The sequence below is a fragment of the Gekko japonicus genome, unplaced genomic scaffold (assembly GCF_001447785.1).
Source record: "Gekko japonicus isolate JY-2015 unplaced genomic scaffold, Gekko_japonicus_V1.1 scaffold1819, whole genome shotgun sequence".
Classification (NCBI taxonomy): Eukaryota; Metazoa; Chordata; class Lepidosauria; order Squamata; family Gekkonidae; genus Gekko; species Gekko japonicus.
In genome coordinates this window covers 325,010-345,929 of record NW_015165299.1, presented here as the reverse complement: position 1 = coordinate 345,929, position 20,920 = coordinate 325,010, and the positions used below count along the sequence as shown (strand labels likewise).

At 44.9% G+C, this 20,920-nt stretch overlaps 1 protein-coding gene across 3 annotated transcripts in view; it reads left to right on the top strand.

The window, feature by feature from the left end:
• The window catches only part of ZNF341 (zinc finger protein 341), a 35,854-nt gene extending 16,357 nt beyond the window's left edge, over positions 1 to 19,497 (top strand). For all 3 annotated transcript variants that reach the window (XM_015410386.1, XM_015410385.1, XM_015410387.1), the window contains 11 exons: positions 663 to 893; positions 2,419 to 2,614; positions 3,841 to 3,925; positions 6,005 to 6,195; positions 10,719 to 10,912; positions 12,170 to 12,378; positions 13,985 to 14,081; positions 14,247 to 14,379; positions 15,117 to 15,228; positions 16,737 to 16,807; positions 18,936 to 19,497. In XM_015410386.1, coding sequence (XP_015265872.1) covers positions 663 to 893; positions 2,419 to 2,614; positions 3,841 to 3,925; positions 6,005 to 6,195; positions 10,719 to 10,912; positions 12,170 to 12,378; positions 13,985 to 14,081; positions 14,247 to 14,379; positions 15,117 to 15,228; positions 16,737 to 16,807; positions 18,936 to 19,453 — 2,037 coding nt within the window. In that variant the 3' untranslated portion in view covers positions 19,454 to 19,497. The remainder of the gene's footprint in view (positions 1 to 662; positions 894 to 2,418; positions 2,615 to 3,840; positions 3,926 to 6,004; positions 6,196 to 10,718; positions 10,913 to 12,169; positions 12,379 to 13,984; positions 14,082 to 14,246; positions 14,380 to 15,116; positions 15,229 to 16,736; positions 16,808 to 18,935) is intronic.
• Positions 19,498 to 20,920: the final 1,423 nt, after the last annotated feature.

The following is a 20,920-nucleotide window of genomic DNA, read 5'->3' as shown; positions in this document are numbered from 1 at the left end:
CAATGAAATTGCTGAGTGGTCGGGTTAGAATGGATAAAAGGAAGTACTTCTTCACCCAAAGAGTGATTAACACATGGAATTCGCTGCCACAGGAAGTGGTGGCGGCTACAAGCATGGATGGCTTCAAAAGGGAATTAGATAAGCATATGGAGCAGAGGTCCATCAGTGGCTATTAGCCACAAGGTATAGATAGGGGCTCTGGGGCAAGTGATGCTCTGTCTTCTTGGTGGTTGGGGGGGGGGTCAACTGTGGGAGGGCTTCTAATGTCCTGGCCCCACTGGTGGACCTCCCGATGGCACTGGTATTTCTGGCCCCTGTGTGACACAGAGTGTTGGACTGGATGGGTCTTTGGCCTGATCCAACATTGGCGTCTCTTATGTTCTTATTAACTTAAACCTTTCCTCCCTATACCATCATCTTATCCACGCATTGAGACTCCTAATTCGTGCCTGTCTAGCTGGCCCTGCACATGGAACACTGAAAACAGTGGGCTTAGAAGGGTGTAGCTCTGCTTCGGATGGCACAAGCTTGCCGTGTTGACTGAGGAGGGAACCTTGTAGGTGCAGTTCTTTTACTTCAGGTCAGCATCAAAGCAGAGTGCTCAAGACTTGCATGATGCTTTCTTTCCAATGCTTTGCTGATTTCTCCTTTTGCCTTTTTAGAGCAGCCTGAGTATGCACACGGGAACTGGATATCTCCCTCAGCCACCACCTCCGCCGCCGCCACCACCACCTCAGCCTCCCCCTCCTCCCCCTCAAACTCTTGGTGCGCCAGGCCAGACGAACGCAGGTAGCAGTGGAGTGGTGGAAGTGTACAGCACACCTGCTCCCATGGCTGGGAATAGTACAGTAGAGATGCAGAATCTGGGGATGCAGCCCTACCCTCCTATGGAGGTAAAAATGGATGGGGGGCTGCAAAGTGCATTGGAGTCTCCATCCCCCTCCCCAATCGAATCCTGCTTCTGCCGCTGTTTTCTTTCTTTCTGATGAGTTAATGGCTTCTTTGGCACCAACCAGGCAGTGAGAAAATGCTGCTTCTGATTCACTCAGCCCTGAAAACCCCTATTTATCAAAGAAATTAGGGACATGACAAGATGCATTAGGTTGTCTTACAATCAATGATTATTTCCTCTGTGGGCAAAGTAGCGATCAGAAAGATGTCAGCCAGTTGCAGGGATTTGAGAGAACAATGCAAACGATTAACGGGCCACAGGGATTGATTGATGTGGAGAGATTATGGAACTGAAACACATGTAGCAGAGCTAAATGTGATTAAGGGGGAAACATCATGCAGCTGTCTGCAGGTACTAGAATGCTTTGCTCCGCAGGGTGGCCAAGGATTTGTTTAGAAAGCTTCCAGGAGATGGAGCTGAAGTGGTGATAAAACAACACCAAGCAGAGGAAGCCTGGTTTGAGTATTGATGCAGGCTTCCAACAGGGAGATTTGGCAGGCTTCCTAGTGTCTCCTCTGCACTGTTTATGATCTTGCACCTTAAAGAGCACACCATATCTGTACTGTTTTCACATTTATTTTGTGGCAAGATTGTTCATTGGGAAGCATGAGTAAAGCCTGTTTTTGCCATCAGGTCACAGCGGACTTATGGCGACCCCAGGGGGTTTCCAGCTCAAGAGACATTCAGAGGTGGTTTGCCACTGCCTGCCCTCTGCATAGCAAGCCTAGACTTCTTTGGTGGTCTCCCATCCAAGCGGGGTTGACCCTGCTTAGGTTCCAAGATCTGATGAAATCGGGCTAGCCTGGGCTATCCAGGTCAGGTAAAGCCATGCAGATGGACAAATCCATAGTTTAATTTGGTTCTGGTTCTACTGTGGCTGAAGTTGTTCTGGTTGGGTTACAGGTCAAGCTGATCCGAAGCTAAGAACAAGTTCAGTGCCTCTGGAGTCATTTTAGTTGCTGCTCACATGGGGAAATGGGAACCTTGCAAAGTGGGGTAGAGGATAGTGGTGGGCCTAAGTTATAAAATTAAGCATCTGCTGCAACTCATCAGGATCAAAATGGGAACAATACAAAATCTGCAATATGCTTTTAGTTATATGTATTTATCACATACATTTAGTTAGGAAACAAGAAAAGTTTGGGTTTTGATTCAAGGTTGGCTTGACTCCCTTCCTCTTAGCATTGTCATTTGTACCTTTGAGCTGGTAATCACATTTTTAAAATTAGCAAAAGCTTTGTCAGAACACAAGATACCTTGTACCGACTATGTAAGCCACCCTAAGCCTGTTCGTGGGGAGGGCGGGATACAAATTGAATAAATAAATAATGAATAAATGATCTTTTGACCGCTCATTAGCATAGGGTGGAATTGGCAGGACCTGCAGTGGTCAAGGCTTCACATCTGCCCTGTTGATGTTAGCATTGAGATCAGGCATGTTTTCAGCGATAACTTCTGTCTTTTAGGTGCCCAGCCAATGTGTCGAAAGCCCTGTGTACCCCTCACCTCCAGTATACAGTCCAGGCAAACAAGGTTTTAACTCTAAAAGCTCCAATGCTGCCGCTCCTTTGAACAATTCATGTGGTGGAAATGTGACCAATTTTGATTCAACTTCTGCTTGCAAAAATCGCCGTTCCAAAACAGACGGCAGCCTGCTAGAAGGTAAGGCTCTCTGCTGTCAGCCCTTGCCTGGTCTCATGCATAGGTGGGCAACACAACGCTTTGTGAATGGCCTTGTTGCGTTCTCCAGAATCTGTTTTTAATATGTAAATCATATGCTTCATTGTTAAGTTAAATGCATCACGCTTCCTTTCCTCACATTTCTCTTTAACTTCTGAAATAAAACACTCACATGGAGATGTGTAAGCTGTTCCTTTCTCAGGAGTTCACACGTTTTCCAACAAAACTGGGATGGGGAATGTAGAAATTTTGTTTCAGATGACTTGGAGAGACCCCCCCCCCCATCTCTTTCTGCCTTATCACCACAAGTAGAAGGCTGGGTACAGTGGCTGCTGCTGACCAGGCTTGCAGGGGAGATGCTGCCTAGCCAGGCAAGCCAATGGCTGGTCAACCAGCCTTGGTGCATCATGGGAAACAGTCACTGATGCACTGAAGCACAATATATTGGAAGCAACAGAAATCGCATCCAAGGTGCCTGAGAGAGGTGAGACAGAGAGAATCTTGTCCTACCTGCCCTTTGACTGGTTGGCTGGCCATTACCACAGCAAGCCTTGTCAGCCACTCAGCTGACGGGCAAGCAGTAAGTGTGGGAGAAAATAGGGACAATGAATGAAACCCCCCCCCCAACCATGTATAGCTTTTCCCTTCACTTTTGTTACCATAACCAGGGAAGCAAAAGGGGCTCTTTGGTTTGCTTTTTCAGTTTGGTAACAAATGCACATCCTTATTTGTAATTTACCAAGGCTGTGATCTGTAGCATGGGACCTGAGGCAATCCCAGTCCTTCTCATGCAGCAAGGTAATGGGACAGGATCCTGGTCGTGTGAGAGGAGTGAGCCCGTGGCTTTTTTTCCACATTGCCATTAACCCTGTTACCAGAAGGAAAACCAAGGAGCTACATCCAGCCTGTCCTGGGACTTCATGCTATCCTGTTCCGGAAATGAAAATCACTGCAGCAGCTCATGTAATGGTGGAGTATTAGTAATACTTTCTGCTCCATAATTCTTCTTCTGTTAAATTGGCAGCATTTTGGTGAATCCATGAAACCTTATGCCCAAGACACCAGCTTTGCTACTGTCCCATACTATCTTATATCCCCTTTTTTGCCTTGTCCCTAAATATGATTGCCTCATGGCAGAAAGTAAGAAATCAACACTTGAAGCATACCTAACATGAGGTTGTTCTTCTTTCCCTCTCTGTATATTTCAGGAAAGCCTAAGTCTCCCAAACTGAAATGTACTTATTGTGATAAGGCCTTCACAAAGAACTTTGACCTGCAGCAACATATCCGGAGGTAATGTTGAACTTCTAACTTGGACACAGAGGAAGCGCTGATGGGGGAAATACTCCCTGCAATAATTTCACTTTTGTTGGTGCCTTCCTTTGCTAAGGCTTTGAAAACCAAATCCTTCTCTCTGCAAGTTCAGTGGGTTAACCAAAATTTTCAGCACTGATCTCTCTACTCACTGTATTCACTCAGTGCAGGTGTCATATGAAACCATGGTTTAATTAAACTAATTATAGATAGCATTATTTTCCAAATTTGGGGCACTTTGCTAATTATAGATAGCTAGATTCCATCAAACTAGGATCGGACACTATCTATTTATTTATTTATTTAAAATATTTATGTACCCCAGCTTTCTGCTGGCACAGTTAGGATCCAAGGGGGATGAACAGGATACAAACAATGCAAACATAACTTATTACACTAATTTAAGCACATTATTAAAACCAGGTAATTAAAACAGATAATAAAAACAGAAAAGTCAGAGTCCATTCCATGGTATAAAGTTGGTTTATCCACAATTATTCTCAACCTATTATTAGATGTTTAAAAATATCTAACATAAAAAAGGACTAGATGGTACTGGAAGGGGAAAGGAAGGAGAGTGTCTTGTATTGCTTATCACTAGTGATGTCAAGAATACCATTCAGTTCCTATGACATTTGCAGCTGTCTCAGAAAATAGTAGTTGAGCTAATAGCAGAGCTATAACTATTTTGTAATGATACTCCATGAGTATCATAGGCACTGAATGATGCTCTTGACATCCTAGTTAGGGATTGGGTTTGCATCTTTCCACAAGCAACAATTTTTGCAGCTTGAAGACTCTGGGGAAATGAATTCCTTGCCACAAAACAGAAATTTGGATTCCCTTGCAGGATGTGGGATATAGGACAACAGATCATGAGAGGGAGGGCAGGAAGGGTTGCATCAGTGCTTAATTCTCATGGCCCTTTCTTACACACCCAGGGAAATGCTGATTGCCATTTTGGGGTCAGGAAGCAATTTTTCTCCAGGCTAATTTGGCCAGGGATCCTGGAGGTTTCCCCCCCTCTTCTGGGCATACAGCAGGGGTCACTGGGGATGTGGGGGGTGGCATTTGTAAATTTCCTGCATTGTGCAGGGGGTTGGACTGACCCTGGAGGTCCTTCCAACTCTATAATTCTATGATTGTGCCAAAACAGAAAAGGAACTGTACTTGATGCCCAGCCAGCTTGGTGTAGTGGTTAAGTGCAGCAGGCTGTAATCTGGAGAACCACGTTTGATTCCCCACCCCTCCACATGAAGCCAGCTGGGTGACCTTGGGTCAGTCACAGTTCTCTCAGAACTCTCTCAGCCACACCTACATCACAGGGTGTCTGTTATGGGGAGAGGAAAGTAAGATGATTGCAAGCTGCTCCAAGACTCCTTTGGATAGTGAAAGGCGGGGTATAAAACCAGTTCTCCTCCTCCACCACCACTACTGTTTCCTGACCCATACTGAACAACATTTAAGAATGTAGCCAGGTCTGCTAAACTATCATATTACATTTTTCTCCTGTCCTTTCTCCAAGGTGCTCAGGATGGTATATGGTTCTGTACTCTCTCATTTTATCCTCATAACAAACCTGTGAGGTGGGTTAGGCTGAGTGACCAGCCAAAGGTGATAATTTGAACCCAGATCTCCATGGTCCTGGTCTGACAATAGCCATTACACTGCCCCATTCATCACACTGGTGCCAAAACGAAATGAACTGTCCCTGATGTTCGTCCACTTCCCCAGTGATGGGTCATCAGACATAACAAGGCCTCAGAAGATGACCTTTCCTGACAGGCAGTCAGGCAGGTGAAAAGGTGATTATCCTCTAATAATGTCCAGCTGTGAGGTTGCTTCCTGGTGGAATGAATCTGTCTTCCATCCTGGCTTGCAAAAATGCCCCTCTTCAGTTTTTACTGCATACAAGGCCTCAGAAGATGACCTTTCCTGACAGGCAGTCAGGCAGGTGAAAAGGTGATTATCCTCTAATAATGTCCAGCTGTGAGGTTGCTTCCTGGTGGAATGAATCTGTCTTCCATCCTCTGATGTGTTATCCTCTTGTTTTTTCAGTCACACAGGGGAGAAACCATTCCAGTGCATCGTATGTGGCCGTGCCTTTGCGCAAAAGTCCAATGTGAAGAAGCACATGCAGACGCATAAGGTGTGGCCACCGGGAATTGGGTGTACCATCTCACGGAGCTCTGTCACTGTGCAAGTCATGGCACTCAACCCCAACCAGCAGGAGGATGAGGAAAATGCAGGTGCCTTTCTTACTAGTGAGATGGCCAGTTGGCTGATGACTTGCTCCCCAAACCTCTGAGCTGTACTGCTTCCTCCCAGAACAAGGAGCTTTGGAGAGTTAATTTCTGTCTAGTGGTGTCTGAAATGGGGCAAAAACCTTTTTGGCTTCAGAAACCAAACCGGGTTAAAGAGGCAGTCTGAAAGCACCATTAAGTGTGATGTAGCTGGCTTCCTGTTATTCTCATGTGTAGCCACAGCTGATCTTAAGGAACCACAAGTGCGTACCAACTGGTTGCCCATCTTGCCTTACATTACCAGCCAGTTCTATTTGGCACTTTTGCATGTTTCAAACTCCTGAGGATAATGTGAGCCAACCTAGATGGTCACTTTTTTAAAAGAGGTGCATTCAGCTTCTGGAGCTGGAACAGAAAAATGGGGAAATAACTCCCCACCCACCCCCAAAACACTGCTCTGGTGTGGAAATAGCTCATCCTCCCCTGTGAGAGCGGTCCAAATCCAAACAAGCTTTGCTTTATTTTATTTTTTAAATAGCCATTCCACACAGCTGCTGTATGGCTGCAGAGAACCTGAGTTAGGTCCAGGGAGCCCAGACCCAGCTCTTAAAAAGAGCAAATGTCTAGTTTGGTCTGAGCCTGCTTGTCTGGCCAAGCTCTTTTCCTGGGCTATACATATCAAATACTCCTCACCTAAAAACAGGATGAGGAGGACATGTCCATTTCATTAGTTCAGGAGCCAATTAGAAGTTAAGCGGGGTCTGTGCCAAATTAGACTGGAGAAAACAAAGAACTCAGAAAATGCTGGATGAACTCAGTGAGTACTGATCACACGGAGCTTAAATGGGATCAGAGAATAATATTAGGTGTTGCCATAGTCTTAATGTTGTCTTCATTAGGCACTGTTGTTCCTTCCTAAGGTCATAAATGCAAGGAAGATTTTGGTGTCATTCTCACAAAAATTGTAAAGCTGTACCCCTGGGCTGTACCACTTCAGACTGCAGGTGGAATTCCTGTGACTAAATATACCTTAACACACAGTAAAAAATATGTGTACACAGAAATATAGATGTTGAGAAGAAGGTTAAATTACAGTCTTTCATCCTGACACCTATTTTTCCAGCAGAGTGAGTTTTTATATGGAAGTAATATAATCATGTGAACTGCCAAAGCATGGAGTCAGGTACAGGTTTATTAACCTCAGCGAGAACTAGGTCTTTTACACAAAGCATATCTCTACTTTAAAACTTTCAAAACAGAGGCCTAATTTCTCAATGATAACCCAGATTTAAAATATGAAATGCAAAGTAAGGAAAATAATCTCCCTAGTTTTGCATTTTGGAGGCAGAGTCAGCAGGCTGTGATTTTAAATGACTTCTAGGATCATACATACAAGGTTGGTTTTGACTGGTCATTTATGCTAAAAACCACTCTGTCTGGGAAACTTTCCAAACTGAGATTCTAACATTTATTTTCCTCCAGGCTTAAATCCAGCAGCTAGAAACAGTCCACCCCACTGGAAGGGGAAAGGAAGGAGAGTGTCTTGTATTGCTTATCACTAGTGATGTTAAGAATACCATTCAGTTCCTATGACATTTGCAGCTGTCTCAGAAAATAGTAGTTGAGCTAATAGCAGAGCTATAACTATTTTGTAATGATACTCCATGAGTATCATAGGCACTGAATGATGCTCTTGACATCCTAGTTAGGGATTGGGTTTGCATCTTTCCACAAGCAACAATTTTTGCAGCTTGAAGACTCTGGGGAAATGAATTCCTTGCCACAAAACAGAAATTTGGATTCCCTTGCAGGATGTGGGATATAGGACAACAGATCATGAGAGGGAGGGCAGGAAGGGTTGCATCAGTGCTTAATTCTCATGGCCCTTTCTTACACACCCAGGGAAATGCTGATTGCCATTTTGGGGTCAGGAAGCAATTTTTCTCCAGGCTAATTTGGCCAGGGATCCTGGAGGTTTCCCCCCCTCTTCTGGGCATACAGCAGGGGTCACTGGGGATGTGGGGGGTGGCATTTGTAAATTTCCTGCATTGTGCAGGGGGTTGGACTGACCCTGGAGGTCCTTCCAACTCTATAATTCTATGATTGTGCCAAAACAGAAAAGGAACTGTACTTGATGCCCAGCCAGCTTGGTGTAGTGGTTAAGTGCAGCAGGCTGTAATCTGGAGAACCACGTTTGATTCCCCACCCCTCCACATGAAGCCAGCTGGGTGACCTTGGGTCAGTCACAGTTCTCTCAGAACTCTCTCAGCCACACCTACATCACAGGGTGTCTGTTATGGGGAGAGGAAAGTAAGATGATTGCAAGCTGCTCCAAGACTCCTTTGGATAGTGAAAGGCGGGGTATAAAACCAGTTCTCCTCCTCCACCACCACTACTGTTTCCTGACCCATACTGAACAACATTTAAGAATGTAGCCAGGTCTGCTAAACTATCATATTACATTTTTCTCCTGTCCTTTCTCCAAGGTGCTCAGGATGGTATATGGTTCTGTACTCTCTCATTTTATCCTCATAACAAACCTGTGAGGTGGGTTAGGCTGAGTGACCAGCCAAAGGTGATAATTTGAACCCAGATCTCCATGGTCCTGGTCTGACAATAGCCATTACACTGCCCCATTCATCACACTGGTGCCAAAACGAAATGAACTGTCCCTGATGTTCGTCCACTTCCCCAGTGATGGGTCATCAGACATAACAAGGCCTCAGAAGATGACCTTTCCTGACAGGCAGTCAGGCAGGTGAAAAGGTGATTATCCTCTAATAATGTCCAGCTGTGAGGTTGCTTCCTGGTGGAATGAATCTGTCTTCCATCCTCTGATGTGTTATCCTGTTGTTTTTTCAGTCACACAGGGGAGAAACCATTCCAGTGCATCGTATGTGGCCGTGCCTTTGCGCAAAAGTCCAATGTAAAGAAGCACATGCAGACGCATAAGGTGTGGCCACCGGGAATTGGGTGTACCATCTCACGGAGCTCTGTCACTGTGCAAGTCATGGCACTCAACCCCAACCAGCAGGAGGATGAGGAAAATGCAGGTGCCTTTCTTACTAGTGAGATGGCCAGTTGGCTGATGACTTGCTCCCCAAACCTCTGAGCTGTACTGCTTCCTCCCAGAACAAGGAGCTTTGGAGAGTTAATTTCTGTCTAGTGGTGTCTGAAATGGGGCAAAAACCTTTTTGGCTTCAGAAACCAAACCGGGTTAAAGAGGCAGTCTGAAAGCACCATTAAGTGTGATGTAGCTGGCTTCCTGTTATTCTCATGTGTAGCCACAGCTGATCTTAAGGAACCACAAGTGCGTACCAACTGGTTGCCCATCTTGCCTTACATTACCAGCCAGTTCTATTTGGCACTTTTGCATGTTTCAAACTCCTGAGGATAATGTGAGCCAACCTAGATGGTCACTTTTTTAAAAGAGGTGCATTCAGCTTCTGGAGCTGGAACAGAAAAATGGGGAAATAACTCCCCACCCACCCCCAAAACACTGCTCTGGTGTGGAAATAGCTCATCCTCCCCTGTGAGAGCGGTCCAAATCCAAACAAGCTTTGCTTTATTTTATTTTTTAAATAGCCATTCCACACAGCTGCTGTATGGCTGCAGAGAACCTGAGTTAGGTCCAGGGAGCCCAGACCCAGCTCTTAAAAAGAGCAAATGTCTAGTTTGGTCTGAGCCTGCTTGTCTGGCCAAGCTCTTTTCCTGGGCTATACATATCAAATACTCCTCACCTAAAAACAGGATGAGGAGGACATGTCCATTTCATTAGTTCAGGAGCCAATTAGAAGTTAAGCGGGGTCTGTGCCAAATTAGACTGGAGAAAACAAAGAACTCAGAAAATGCTGGATGAACTCAGTGAGTACTGATCACACGGAGCTTAAATGGGATCAGAGAATAATATTAGGTGTTGCCATAGTCTTAATGTTGTCTTCATTAGGCACTGTTGTTCCTTCCTAAGGTCATAAATGCAAGGAAGATTTTGGTGTCATTCTCACAAAAATTGTAAAGCTGTACCCCTGGGCTGTACCACTTCAGACTGCAGGTGGAATTCCTGTGACTAAATATACCTTAACACACAGTAAAAAATATGTGTACACAGAAATATAGATGTTGAGAAGAAGGTTAAATTACAGTCTTTCATCCTGACACCTATTTTTCCAGCAGAGTGAGTTTTTATATGGAAGTAATATAATCATGTGAACTGCCAAAGCATGGAGTCAGGTACAGGTTTATTAACCTCAGCGAGAACTAGGTCTTTTACACAAAGCATATCTCTACTTTAAAACTTTCAAAACAGAGGCCTAATTTCTCAATGATAACCCAGATTTAAAATATGAAATGCAAAGTAAGGAAAATAATCTCCCTAGTTTTGCATTTTGGAGGCAGAGTCAGCAGGCTGTGATTTTAAATGACTTCTAGGATCATACATACAAGGTTGGTTTTGACTGGTCATTTATGCTAAAAACCACTCTGTCTGGGAAACTTTCCAAACTGAGATTCTAACATTTATTTTCCTCCAGGCTTAAATCCAGCAGCTAGAAACAGTCCACCCCAGCCTCAGGCCATGCCTCCTGCAGAAGAGAATGAAGCCAGCAAGCCGGAAGCCAAACAAGTAGTCTTGATTGACAGCTCATATCAGTGCCAGTTCTGCCCCAACAAATTCAGTACCTACTTCCAGCTGAAATCACACATGACTCAGCATAAACATGAGCAGGTGGGTGCCAAGTCAGCTGCCTTTGTTCTGCTTAGCTCTTCACCTCCCTTCATGATTTAACAGAAGTAGAATAAATTCTGCACAATAAACTGATTATATGTATATGCACAATTGAAGTGGGTCATGTTGTTTTCTTGCTGCAAAATCTAGGCTACTTTTGTTCAGGATTTTGATTTCTCACAGCAGAGTATAGGGAACAGAACTGTGCCTGTGCTGAGTCAGACCAATGATAAGACTACCTAGTTCTTTCCTCCATGACCTCCAGCATCTCTCTGGCATCCTTTAACAGGAGATCCCAGAGATGGACACTGAGATGCTGTGTGTGCCAAGCTTATTACTGAGGTGTGGCCACTGACAAAGACTGAATGATGTGCTCTAGAATGTGCTTCATTCATTGGTAAAGCACATGCTGACTCTTCTTTAAGGTTCTGGAGTGAAACAGCATAGTATACCCAAACCAAATCCACCAAGGTCTAATCCAGTTTCCAAAACTTCTCTGAGCTAAACTGGGAGGTATGTACACTTGTACACCTGAACAGCTTTATTTCACTATGTGTAAAAGTAAGAACTGTCAGCTCACAAATGAGTCCACCCACTGTGTATCTGTGAGAGAGACTGTTCTGTAAATGTCTTTGACTGGATGGATGCATATCTAAAGTAATGACTCATGCAATGACATGGTTATTTAAAAAATAGCAATTATAAAATTATAAATATTTTAAAAACCCAGTATTAAAATATGTGGCCTTAGAGACCAGCAAGATATGCAGAGTATAGGCTTTTGAGAGTTAAGGCTTTGACAAAGGCTTTCTTGTTGTTCCCTAGGGCACTACAGGACTTGAATCTAGCTCATGCAGATGTACAGGCAGTCTCCTCACTTAATTAGTATGTTGCTTTGCTGCCTCCTTGAGGCACTTACAAAAGATCGAATGCAGACGGCGTAGCTATTAAAATATCATAAAGCATAACCAAATTACCCCATGAAAACAACCACCACCACTTCTGTTAATTCATTCAGAAGCCTTCTGGAGTAAAATGTCTTTAGCCTATTCTGAAAGGGTTGTAAAGATGGTGCCCAATGTACTCCCTGAGGGTACTCCCTTGGATTGGCAACTGAATGGGCACTCTGAGGCTGCATGTTTGGAGCTGATAGGAGCATTTGCTTATTGATTAACTTATTTACCTCAGAACAATAGTGATTCTTCCACAGCACTGGTTTCGAATGATTACTTCTCTTCTGTTCCCTTTCACATTCAGGTTTACAAATGTGTCGTGAAAAGTTGTGCGCAGACATTCCAGAAGCTGGACTCTTTCCTTGAGCATATCAAGAATCACCAGGAAGAGCTGAGCTACCGCTGCCACCTCTGCAGCAAGGACTTCCCTTCCCTATATGAACTAGGCGTCCACCAGTATTCCCACAACCTGCTGCCTCAGCACAGTCCCAAGAAGGACATGGCTGTCTACAAGTATGACAACAAGGGAAACAGCGATTTTCCATTCTGTGTTTGGAGAGAGCCATCCCTTGTGATTTCAAGTCTGAGCTTGTTAAATTCATGAAGGCTCATGTTAACAATGCAGTTAAGAAAACAAGTGGTGCTGTTTGTTTGTTTTCATCCTCCTTAGAAACTGTTTTCTGATTGAACAGTTTAGGTAGCTAGATATTGGTCACTTTTATCACAGGTTGGTGAATGACCGAGAGAGAGATCTTGGAGTCGTAGTAGATAACTCACTGAAAATGTCGAGACTGTGTGCAACCACGATAAAAAGGCCAACACTATGCTGGGGATTATTAGGAAGGGAATTGAAAACAAATCAGCCAGTATCATAATGTCCCTGTATAAATCAATGGTGCGACCTCATTTGGAATACTGTGTGCAGTTCTGGTCACCACACTTCAGAAAAGATATTATAGCATTGGAAAAAGTGCAGAAAAGGGCAACTAGACTGATAAAAGGGTTGGAACACTTTCCCTATGAAGAAAGGTTAAAGCGTTTGGGTCGCTTTAGCTTGGAGAAACGACGGCTGAGGGGTGACATGATCGAGGTTTCTAAGATTATGCATGGGATAGAGCAGGTAGAGAAAGAAGTACTTTTCTCCCTTTCTCACAATACAAGAACTCGTGGGCACTCAATGAAATTGCTGAGCAGTCGGGTTAGAACAGATACTTCTTCACCCAAAGAGTGATTAACACATGGAATTCACTGTCACAGGAGGTGGTGGCGGCTACAAGTATGGATGGCTTCAAGAGGGAATTAGATAAACATATGGAGCAGACATCCATCAGTGGCTATTAGCCACAAGGTATAGATAGGGACTCTGGGGCAAGTGATGCTCTGTATTCTTGGTGCTTGGGGGGGGTGCAACAGTGCGAGGGCTCCTAGTGTTCTGGCCCCACTGCTGGACCTCCTGATGGCACCTGGTATTTTTGGCCACTGTGTGACAGAGTGTTGGACTGGATGGGCCATTGGCCTGATCCAACATTGGCTTCTCTTATGTTCTTAATATTTTGATGATAAAATGTTGGCTTCAGATTTTGAAGGGGTCTAGGCTATTTATAAAACACAGTCAGGCTTTACTCATGTGTAGGGGTTCTCTGGTATCAATGACAAATTTGGGGGGTTCCAATTTTCTTCTGCTCCACTACAGTCCACTTTCAGTATTTCCTTTCCTTTAAAAGAAATGCTCTTTAGCTGACCAGTTTGAAAAGAGGGCATACCCTGAACATTTGAGGAAACAGATAATTTATGTATTTCATTTTAATCTCAACTTTTCTAGAAACCGAAAGTGGGACACATACTTCTCTCCTGCCTCCCAGTAGGTTCCACTGAAACTTAAGTGATTGGTGTAAGGTCACCTCACTGAGCTTCAGGGCCAAGCAGATAACTGAATTCCAATCTGCCATGTCCAAGCCCAACCAGTACTCTAGCCTCTGTGACAGGCTGGCTCTCATGGGTATGTCTGCTTTTCCTTTCTGAAACTGTTCTTCACAGAAGATAATACAAAATTGGGTTCTACTAGTCATAGGCCTCAGTTCAGATTAATAACACTTTTTTTGTTTCCATCCTGCTTCAGATGTGTCAAGTGTGTAAATAAATATTCCACCCCAGAAGCCCTGGAGCATCACTTACAGACAGCAACACATAACTTCCCCTGCCCTCATTGTCAGAAGGTAGGTAGATGGTCTGATCCAGCTGAGTCTGTTTTTTACATTATTCATTTATTATTTACATTAGATAGGTGTTGCACTGCTTTGGGAAAAATGTACCAACTTAGCCAGGGGCAAGTCCCACCCTGGTGATTCTGTCCTCAACTGTCTCTTGTCTTCTTTCCACAGGTGTTCCCCTGTGAAAGGTATTTGCGACGGCACCTCCCTACACATGGGGGTGGGGGCAAGTTTAAGTGTCAGATCTGCAAGAAGTTCTTCCGCCGAGAACACTACCTCAAGCTACATGCTCACATTCATTCAGGTAGGTGTTTGCTCAAAGCTCCTTTCCAGTGAGTGGAGCACTTTCATTTTTTTATGTTAGTACATACGAAGCTGTCATATACTCAGTCAGACCATTGGTTCATCTAGCTTGGTATAGTCTATGGACTGCAGTTCAGGGTCTAATGCAGAAAACACTCTTGATATTTTAACTGGAGAAGCTGGGACTGAACTTGGGGTGAAGCAGGTGCTCTTTAGTTTGAAGCATGGTCCCTTTCCTTAAAATAAATATAAAGTTGCTTTATATCAGATCATTGTCCATCTAGCCTCATTGTCTAGCCTGACAGGGCTCTTCAAAGCCTTAGATGGAGAAGGTGTTTCCCCAAAACTGCTACCTGAGATAATTTAACTGGATATGCCAAGGACTGGATCTGGGACTTTCTGTATTCAAAGTAGGTATTTTCCCACTAACAGTGCACTCCCAAAAATATTTACATCCTTCTAATGCCATTGACTTCAGCAGGCTTAGGACAGTGTAACTTTGTTTAGGATTGCACTGTGAGACACAGCTAGCCCATCTTGTGGCCAAGTTTCTCTCCTTACTGGGCATATTGTTCTATAGCACTGTGGTGAATCAAAGGAGATGATATCTTGGGGGACGTCATCATTTATTATCGCTTAGGGAAAGGAAAGTAGTTGCTCTATTAGAATATTTGTCAGTCTTGAAGGCATGCTCGGCCTGTAACTCCTTTGCTGTACTCATTTCTTTTTCCTGTGCAGGTGAAAAGCCTTTTAAATGCTCAGTATGTGACTCAGCCTTCAACAGAAAAGATAAACTCAAACGACACATGCTGATCCATGAGCCTTTCAAGAAATACAAATGTCCCTTCTCGTAAGTACCAAGTGGCCCACAGGAGCTAAGAATGGCACTGACTTTACGGATAACATTGGGAGTACTTATGCTCTGGGAAGCAAGGTTCCTCTTGGTCTGCTGTATGATACACTAACATTAGGGCCTTTAGAGTATGTTTCTCTGTACATAAAATGTAATACTCTATGTGATACCAAAAAATGTGCAGCCTTTGAAACATGTACAAACAGGAGACCAGGAATTGTCTTCTAATCTTCATTGGCTCTGGGATCTTTTTCTCTTTGTGCCAATTATTGCTTTTGAATAATCGGGTGGTCATATTTTCTGCCCTCATTGTTCATTAAGAAATGCTTTCCAAATGAACGAACTAGGCAGATGATAGTGGTTGTGTCTGTAATGACTTCCAGTTCTACAGACACTTTCAGATCAGGTCCTTAATGATAGATACATAGTTTCCCCCGTATCTTCAGTTCTGTCTTTGCTCTTGTTCAGCTATTATATTTGCATCCAACAAGGTTTCTTTTTTATCTCCCTCTGCTGTACATGGCCAGTTTAGTGTAGTAGTTAGGAGCATGGGCTCTAATCTGGGAGAACTGGGTTTGATTCCCCAGTTCTCCACATGCAGCTGCTGGAGTGACCTTGGGTCAGTTATAAGTTCTTTCAGAGCTGTTCTCTCAAGGGCGGTTTTCAAGAGAGCTCTCTGAGCCCCACCTACCTCACAGGATGTCTGCTGTGGGGAAGGGAAAGGGACTGTAAGCCGCTCTGAGACTCCTTCAGGTAGTGAAGGGTGGGGTATAAATCCAATCTCCTCTTCTTACTTGCCTGAGTTATTTGCTGTGTGGCCCAGGCACTCCGGTAATTAATGTGGCATGTTGTGCTATAGGTTGACAGGATGAGGATAATCTTCCTTCGTTTGGATAGTTAAATCTGGTGTCTTTTCCAAATATTGAATTAAGTATAAAGTTGTGCCTCCTTTTGGCTCACTTTTTGAATCAATTTTTTCCCCTTTTTTTTTACTTGCCCAGATTGGGCAAAGTTTATTATTATTTTTTAACAAGTTACATAAAAAGAGCCATACATTTTAAAATAGCAAGCCGAATATCTCGCTCATATCATCATATTTGCATACAGCTTCCCATTTCCCCCCCTTGTTTTATTTTGTATTCAATAACATACGCTATTAAACCGAGTATCTATTCCCTTTGTAAAACCAATTCATCAATATTCTATCTGCTATATTTCAATAGGGCAATTTTTAAAAAAGCTCTGCAGAAGGCACCCCCCCCCCCAGACTTTGCCTTGGCAGTCAAATGGCATCTGCATTGCTGTGCTGTTTTCATTTTTATTTTTTTTACCATGGCAAGGAAGCCAAAAGGCCTTCAAGAACTGTCCTTCCATTTAAATCGGGAGATGCACCCATCAATCAATCACCAGCTTGCTATTAGGAAGAGGAACTACATCTGAGATTCTTACCTGTATCATTCTGCCACTGTTACCATGCTACATCTAACTTTCCCCCTGTTTTGCAGAAATCATACCGGCTGCAATAAAGAGTTCAACAGGCCAGATAAATTGAAAGCTCACATTCTCTCCCATTCAGGTAAATGAGCTTGTGGTTTTGGGTCTGTCCTGTGCTGGAAATGAACAGTGGATCACCTAATTATTGAACTGCAAAAGACAATTAATTCTCTTGGTTTCTCAATTGCAGCAAAGGTGGGAAACAGTATATAGCTTAAGCCATGAGGATTTATTACTTCCCTTTTGAGCTGTGATTAAGATTAATCTCATTCTGTCTGCTTGTGGGACTGAATAGCCCACCTGAATAACTCATAGTTAGAACACTGAATTGCTAACCTAAAGTCAATCCACAGAAGCCAAGGGCGGCAAAAGCTTAGTAAATCATACCACTTCCCACTTTTGCAATACTTATGCTTTTGTCTAGGAATGATTCAGAGCAGTGAACTTTCATGACTCTCCATGAAAAGCTATTGCATGTGTCCTACAGATTGGGTAGGAGCAATGCTCCCTCTAAGCTGTGGAGTCTTGTGAGCAAAAATTCTACTTTGTGAGCTACTGGCATTAAAGTTGTGAGTGAGTGATTTGGCTATGGCATAAATTAGTTCTGGAGCCATCTTTCCTGAGTTAAGACAAAAATGTGTGAGCCGGAGGCTAAAAAACTGTGAGCTAGCTTAGAGGGAACACTGGGTAGGAGGCTGGAAGATGGTTGTGTAAGAGTTGATGGAGAATGATGGCTATGAGTAGGAAGATAGTTTCAGGTGGGAAGCAGTGTTGGTCTTCAGTAGAAGAATAAGATTCAAGTCCTGATGTCTAACAAAGGGAGCTTTGACTCTCAAAAGCTTATACCTTGGAAATCTTGTTGGTCTTTAAGGTGCTACTGGACCTCAGAGGTCATTTCGGGGGGGGGAACGCGGGGGAATGCAGTTCCCCCGGGTGAGGTACCGGGGGCCGGGGCACATGACGAAGCCCCGCCCCCCACTTCCGGCCGCCCCGCTTCCGGCCCTCATTCAGCCAGGAGGAGGCAGTGTGTGGCCTTATGACACACTTCCGGTGATGTCAGGGTGTGTGGCCTTATGACACACTTCCGGTGATGTCAGGGGGTGTGGCCTTATGACACACTTCCGGTGATGTCAGGGGGTGTGGCATAGGCTAATGAGTTATGCTAATGAGTTCCCCTAGCTCTTTTTTTACGAAATGACCCCTGCTGGACTTGAATCTTGCTCCTCTATGAATATGAAGTCTCTGGTTCAAACCTCAGTTCTGCCAAGAATACACCAGCAGTGCTGCTGTCTAAAGGAGAATTACACCTGTCTACATCCACTGAAGTCAATGAGCTTAGAATGGTATTACTGTGTTCAGGATAGCACTGTAGGGCCGCAGTCACACACACTTAAATAATCCACTTTCAAACTGGATTTTTACTGTGTGAACTGGCAAAATCCAATTGGAAAGTGGATTGAAAGTGGATTATTTAGTGTGTGTGACCGCAGCCTAAGTAGCCTTAAGAAACCTGCTGCCTTTCATTGAAGTCCTGCATTTTTAGGAGTCACAAAGATTGGATGAATTCTTTCCAAAAATACACAACCCATGATGTCCTTAGAGTTATCCTTATAGACCACAGAAAAAACCTGTTCAGTCGAAACACATTTGGTTCTGTATAGCTTTCCACCTACAAACAATTTGTGTATCTATTAAAAGACAGCTGTTTTACATGGATTGCATATGTTTCTGGAAAAGACCTGATCTGCTTCTCAACCCTTCTTGGTTTACTATACTTGAAAAGGATTCCATATGATGTCGTTTGCTAAGCTGTAGCTCCGAAAACTAGTTCCTTGCTCCAGACTAGGGTTGCCAAGTTTACTCACCGGCGGGGGAGCCTCGCTGCGCTCTGGGAGCCGTCCCTCGTCGTGACGCGCGACGTCGATCACGTTGAGGGCGTGGCCCCGATCGTCGGAGGGAAAACCATAGAGTTTTCCCTCCGACGATCGGGGCCATGCCCCCAACGTGATTAACGTGGTTGCGTCACCGGGGGGCGGAGTTCCCCCTGGGGCCCAATTCCACGGCGGTGGAAATCGGGCCTCCAAAGCGGGGGTTTACCCGCCACCCGCCCCCACTTGGCAGCCCTACTCCAGACTCATAACATTGGGCCCCATAACTGCTCTCAGTGAGCCTTTTATATAATAAAGCTTGTTTGCTGTGCTCTTCTTTAGGCATGAAGATTCACAAGTGCCAATACTGTAACAAGGCCTTCAGCCGGCGAGCCCATATGGTGGAACATCAGCGCTCCCACACTGGCAACTACAAGTACCGCTGCCCTACCTGCAGCAAAGGCTTTACACGCCAGAAGTACATGAAGGACCATAAATGTCGGCTGACTTTGCCCAAGGACAAAGACCTCCCAATCAGAAAATCCCAGAAGAAGTGGGGGACTCGTGGGCGGAAAGTGGGACTTCCTCTTTCTGCTCAGTTGGCCTTGACAGAACTGAAAGATGGTCCAGGCGGAGAGACCCTTCAGAAAGGGCCCCCCAATAAAGAACAGTTTCCAGAGTCTGACACAGTCCTGTCCATTGTGGTTGGCAGAACAGCAGCAGCAGCAGAGCCAGATCTTGGCACCCCCAACCAGCGCAATGGCATGCCGTCCAACCTTGCCCTGGCTGAGTTGCAGTCTGGCACGGAGAGCCCATGCACAATGCTGGCCGTCCCTGTCTACATTCAGGCTACTGAATGACTGAGGAATTCTGTGTCTCGTGTCTGTTTAATGGGACGGGGAGAAGAGAGAGAAGAGTTCCTCTGTTCCTTGACAGAGGTGTCCTGCTGCAGGGGATCATGGGGAGGGGAGGGGCAAAATGGCTGCAGTGATGCGGCATTCTTACAGAAGGTGTTAGTAAGGAAGACAATGACATTTACAGTCACCTCCATGTTTTCCTTTTTCCACATGAATATTAGTCTGGCACACCTCGTAACAAACAGCAGGCAGTGAAAGGTATATCTGCATTCTCCATGTGCTGCCCAGGTAGGGTGCTCAGTAGGGAACAGGGTTCCTGGTGGAACAACAATCCAAATCACTGAAATAATTTGCAAATATCTCCAAGACCGGAGGGATTTTTTAAAATATAATTATTGTACTGCATCTCATTTGTAGTTCCATTCTAAAATTTGTATTGCCTTCTCTTTGGATGGTTGGCCTTCCCAACTGCAAGCAACAGTCCTTCCTACTGGAAGAGAATTCATTATGTGATCCTTTGGGAACTTCATTCATAAATATTCTCATAGACACATCTTATGACTCTCCCTTTCTGATATGTATCAAAAAGGAAAGTTGTTGCGTAGAAATGGAATGGAGCAAGTTAAACACCATTTCTCCCCTGGTGAAATCACTAGGATTTATAGACGGATGCAGCAGCCTTACTTGAAAGATAATGTGTGTCTGAGTACATATTTGGAAGTGTATGGGGAACGTGTAGGCAGGGAGTGCCTGGGTTATGAGGAGAGGCAAAGGCAGACCCGAGGAGCAGAGGAAGAATACTAAATACCAGCTGGGTGACCTTGGGTCAGTCACAGTTCTCTCAGAGCTCTCTCAGCCCCACCTACCTTACAGGGTGTCTGTTGTGGGAAGGGAAGGAGATTGTAAGCCGCTCTGAGACTCCTTTGGGGTAGTGAAGAGCCAGGTATAAAAACCAACTCTTCTTATATAATATGAAGCACAATCTGTCTGAAGCCAGTGGTTAAGAGTGTCAGACTAGTACCTAGGAGACCCAGGTTTGAATCTCCACTTGTGCCATGGAAACTTGCTGGGTGACCTTCCCATAGCTACCGCGGGGCCCATGGGGCCTGCCTCCCCATGGTTTTTGCAGGCCCCTCCCCCAATCCTCATCTCCACCTCCCTCCCCCTGGCCCCCTCCCCTTGATCGATCGCTTCTTCTCCCCCTGCTTTACATGGCTGGGCTCAAGGTGAAGCTAGCCCCAGCCCAGACGGGGCTTGGCCTGGCGCTTCTTGCGGGGTGCCACTATGGCTGCCCAGGTGAGCTGCGGGCCAGGGACTCCAACCCGGATGGCGAGGCAATTTATGCCCACCACGGGCGAGGCGGGAGGGAGGCAGTGCGTCCCTGGTGGCTTGGAGCAGTAGCCACGCCACCCCTGTGAGAAAGGTCAGCAGAGGCTGCGGGAGGGGAGAACGGGAGCAACAATGGGGGGG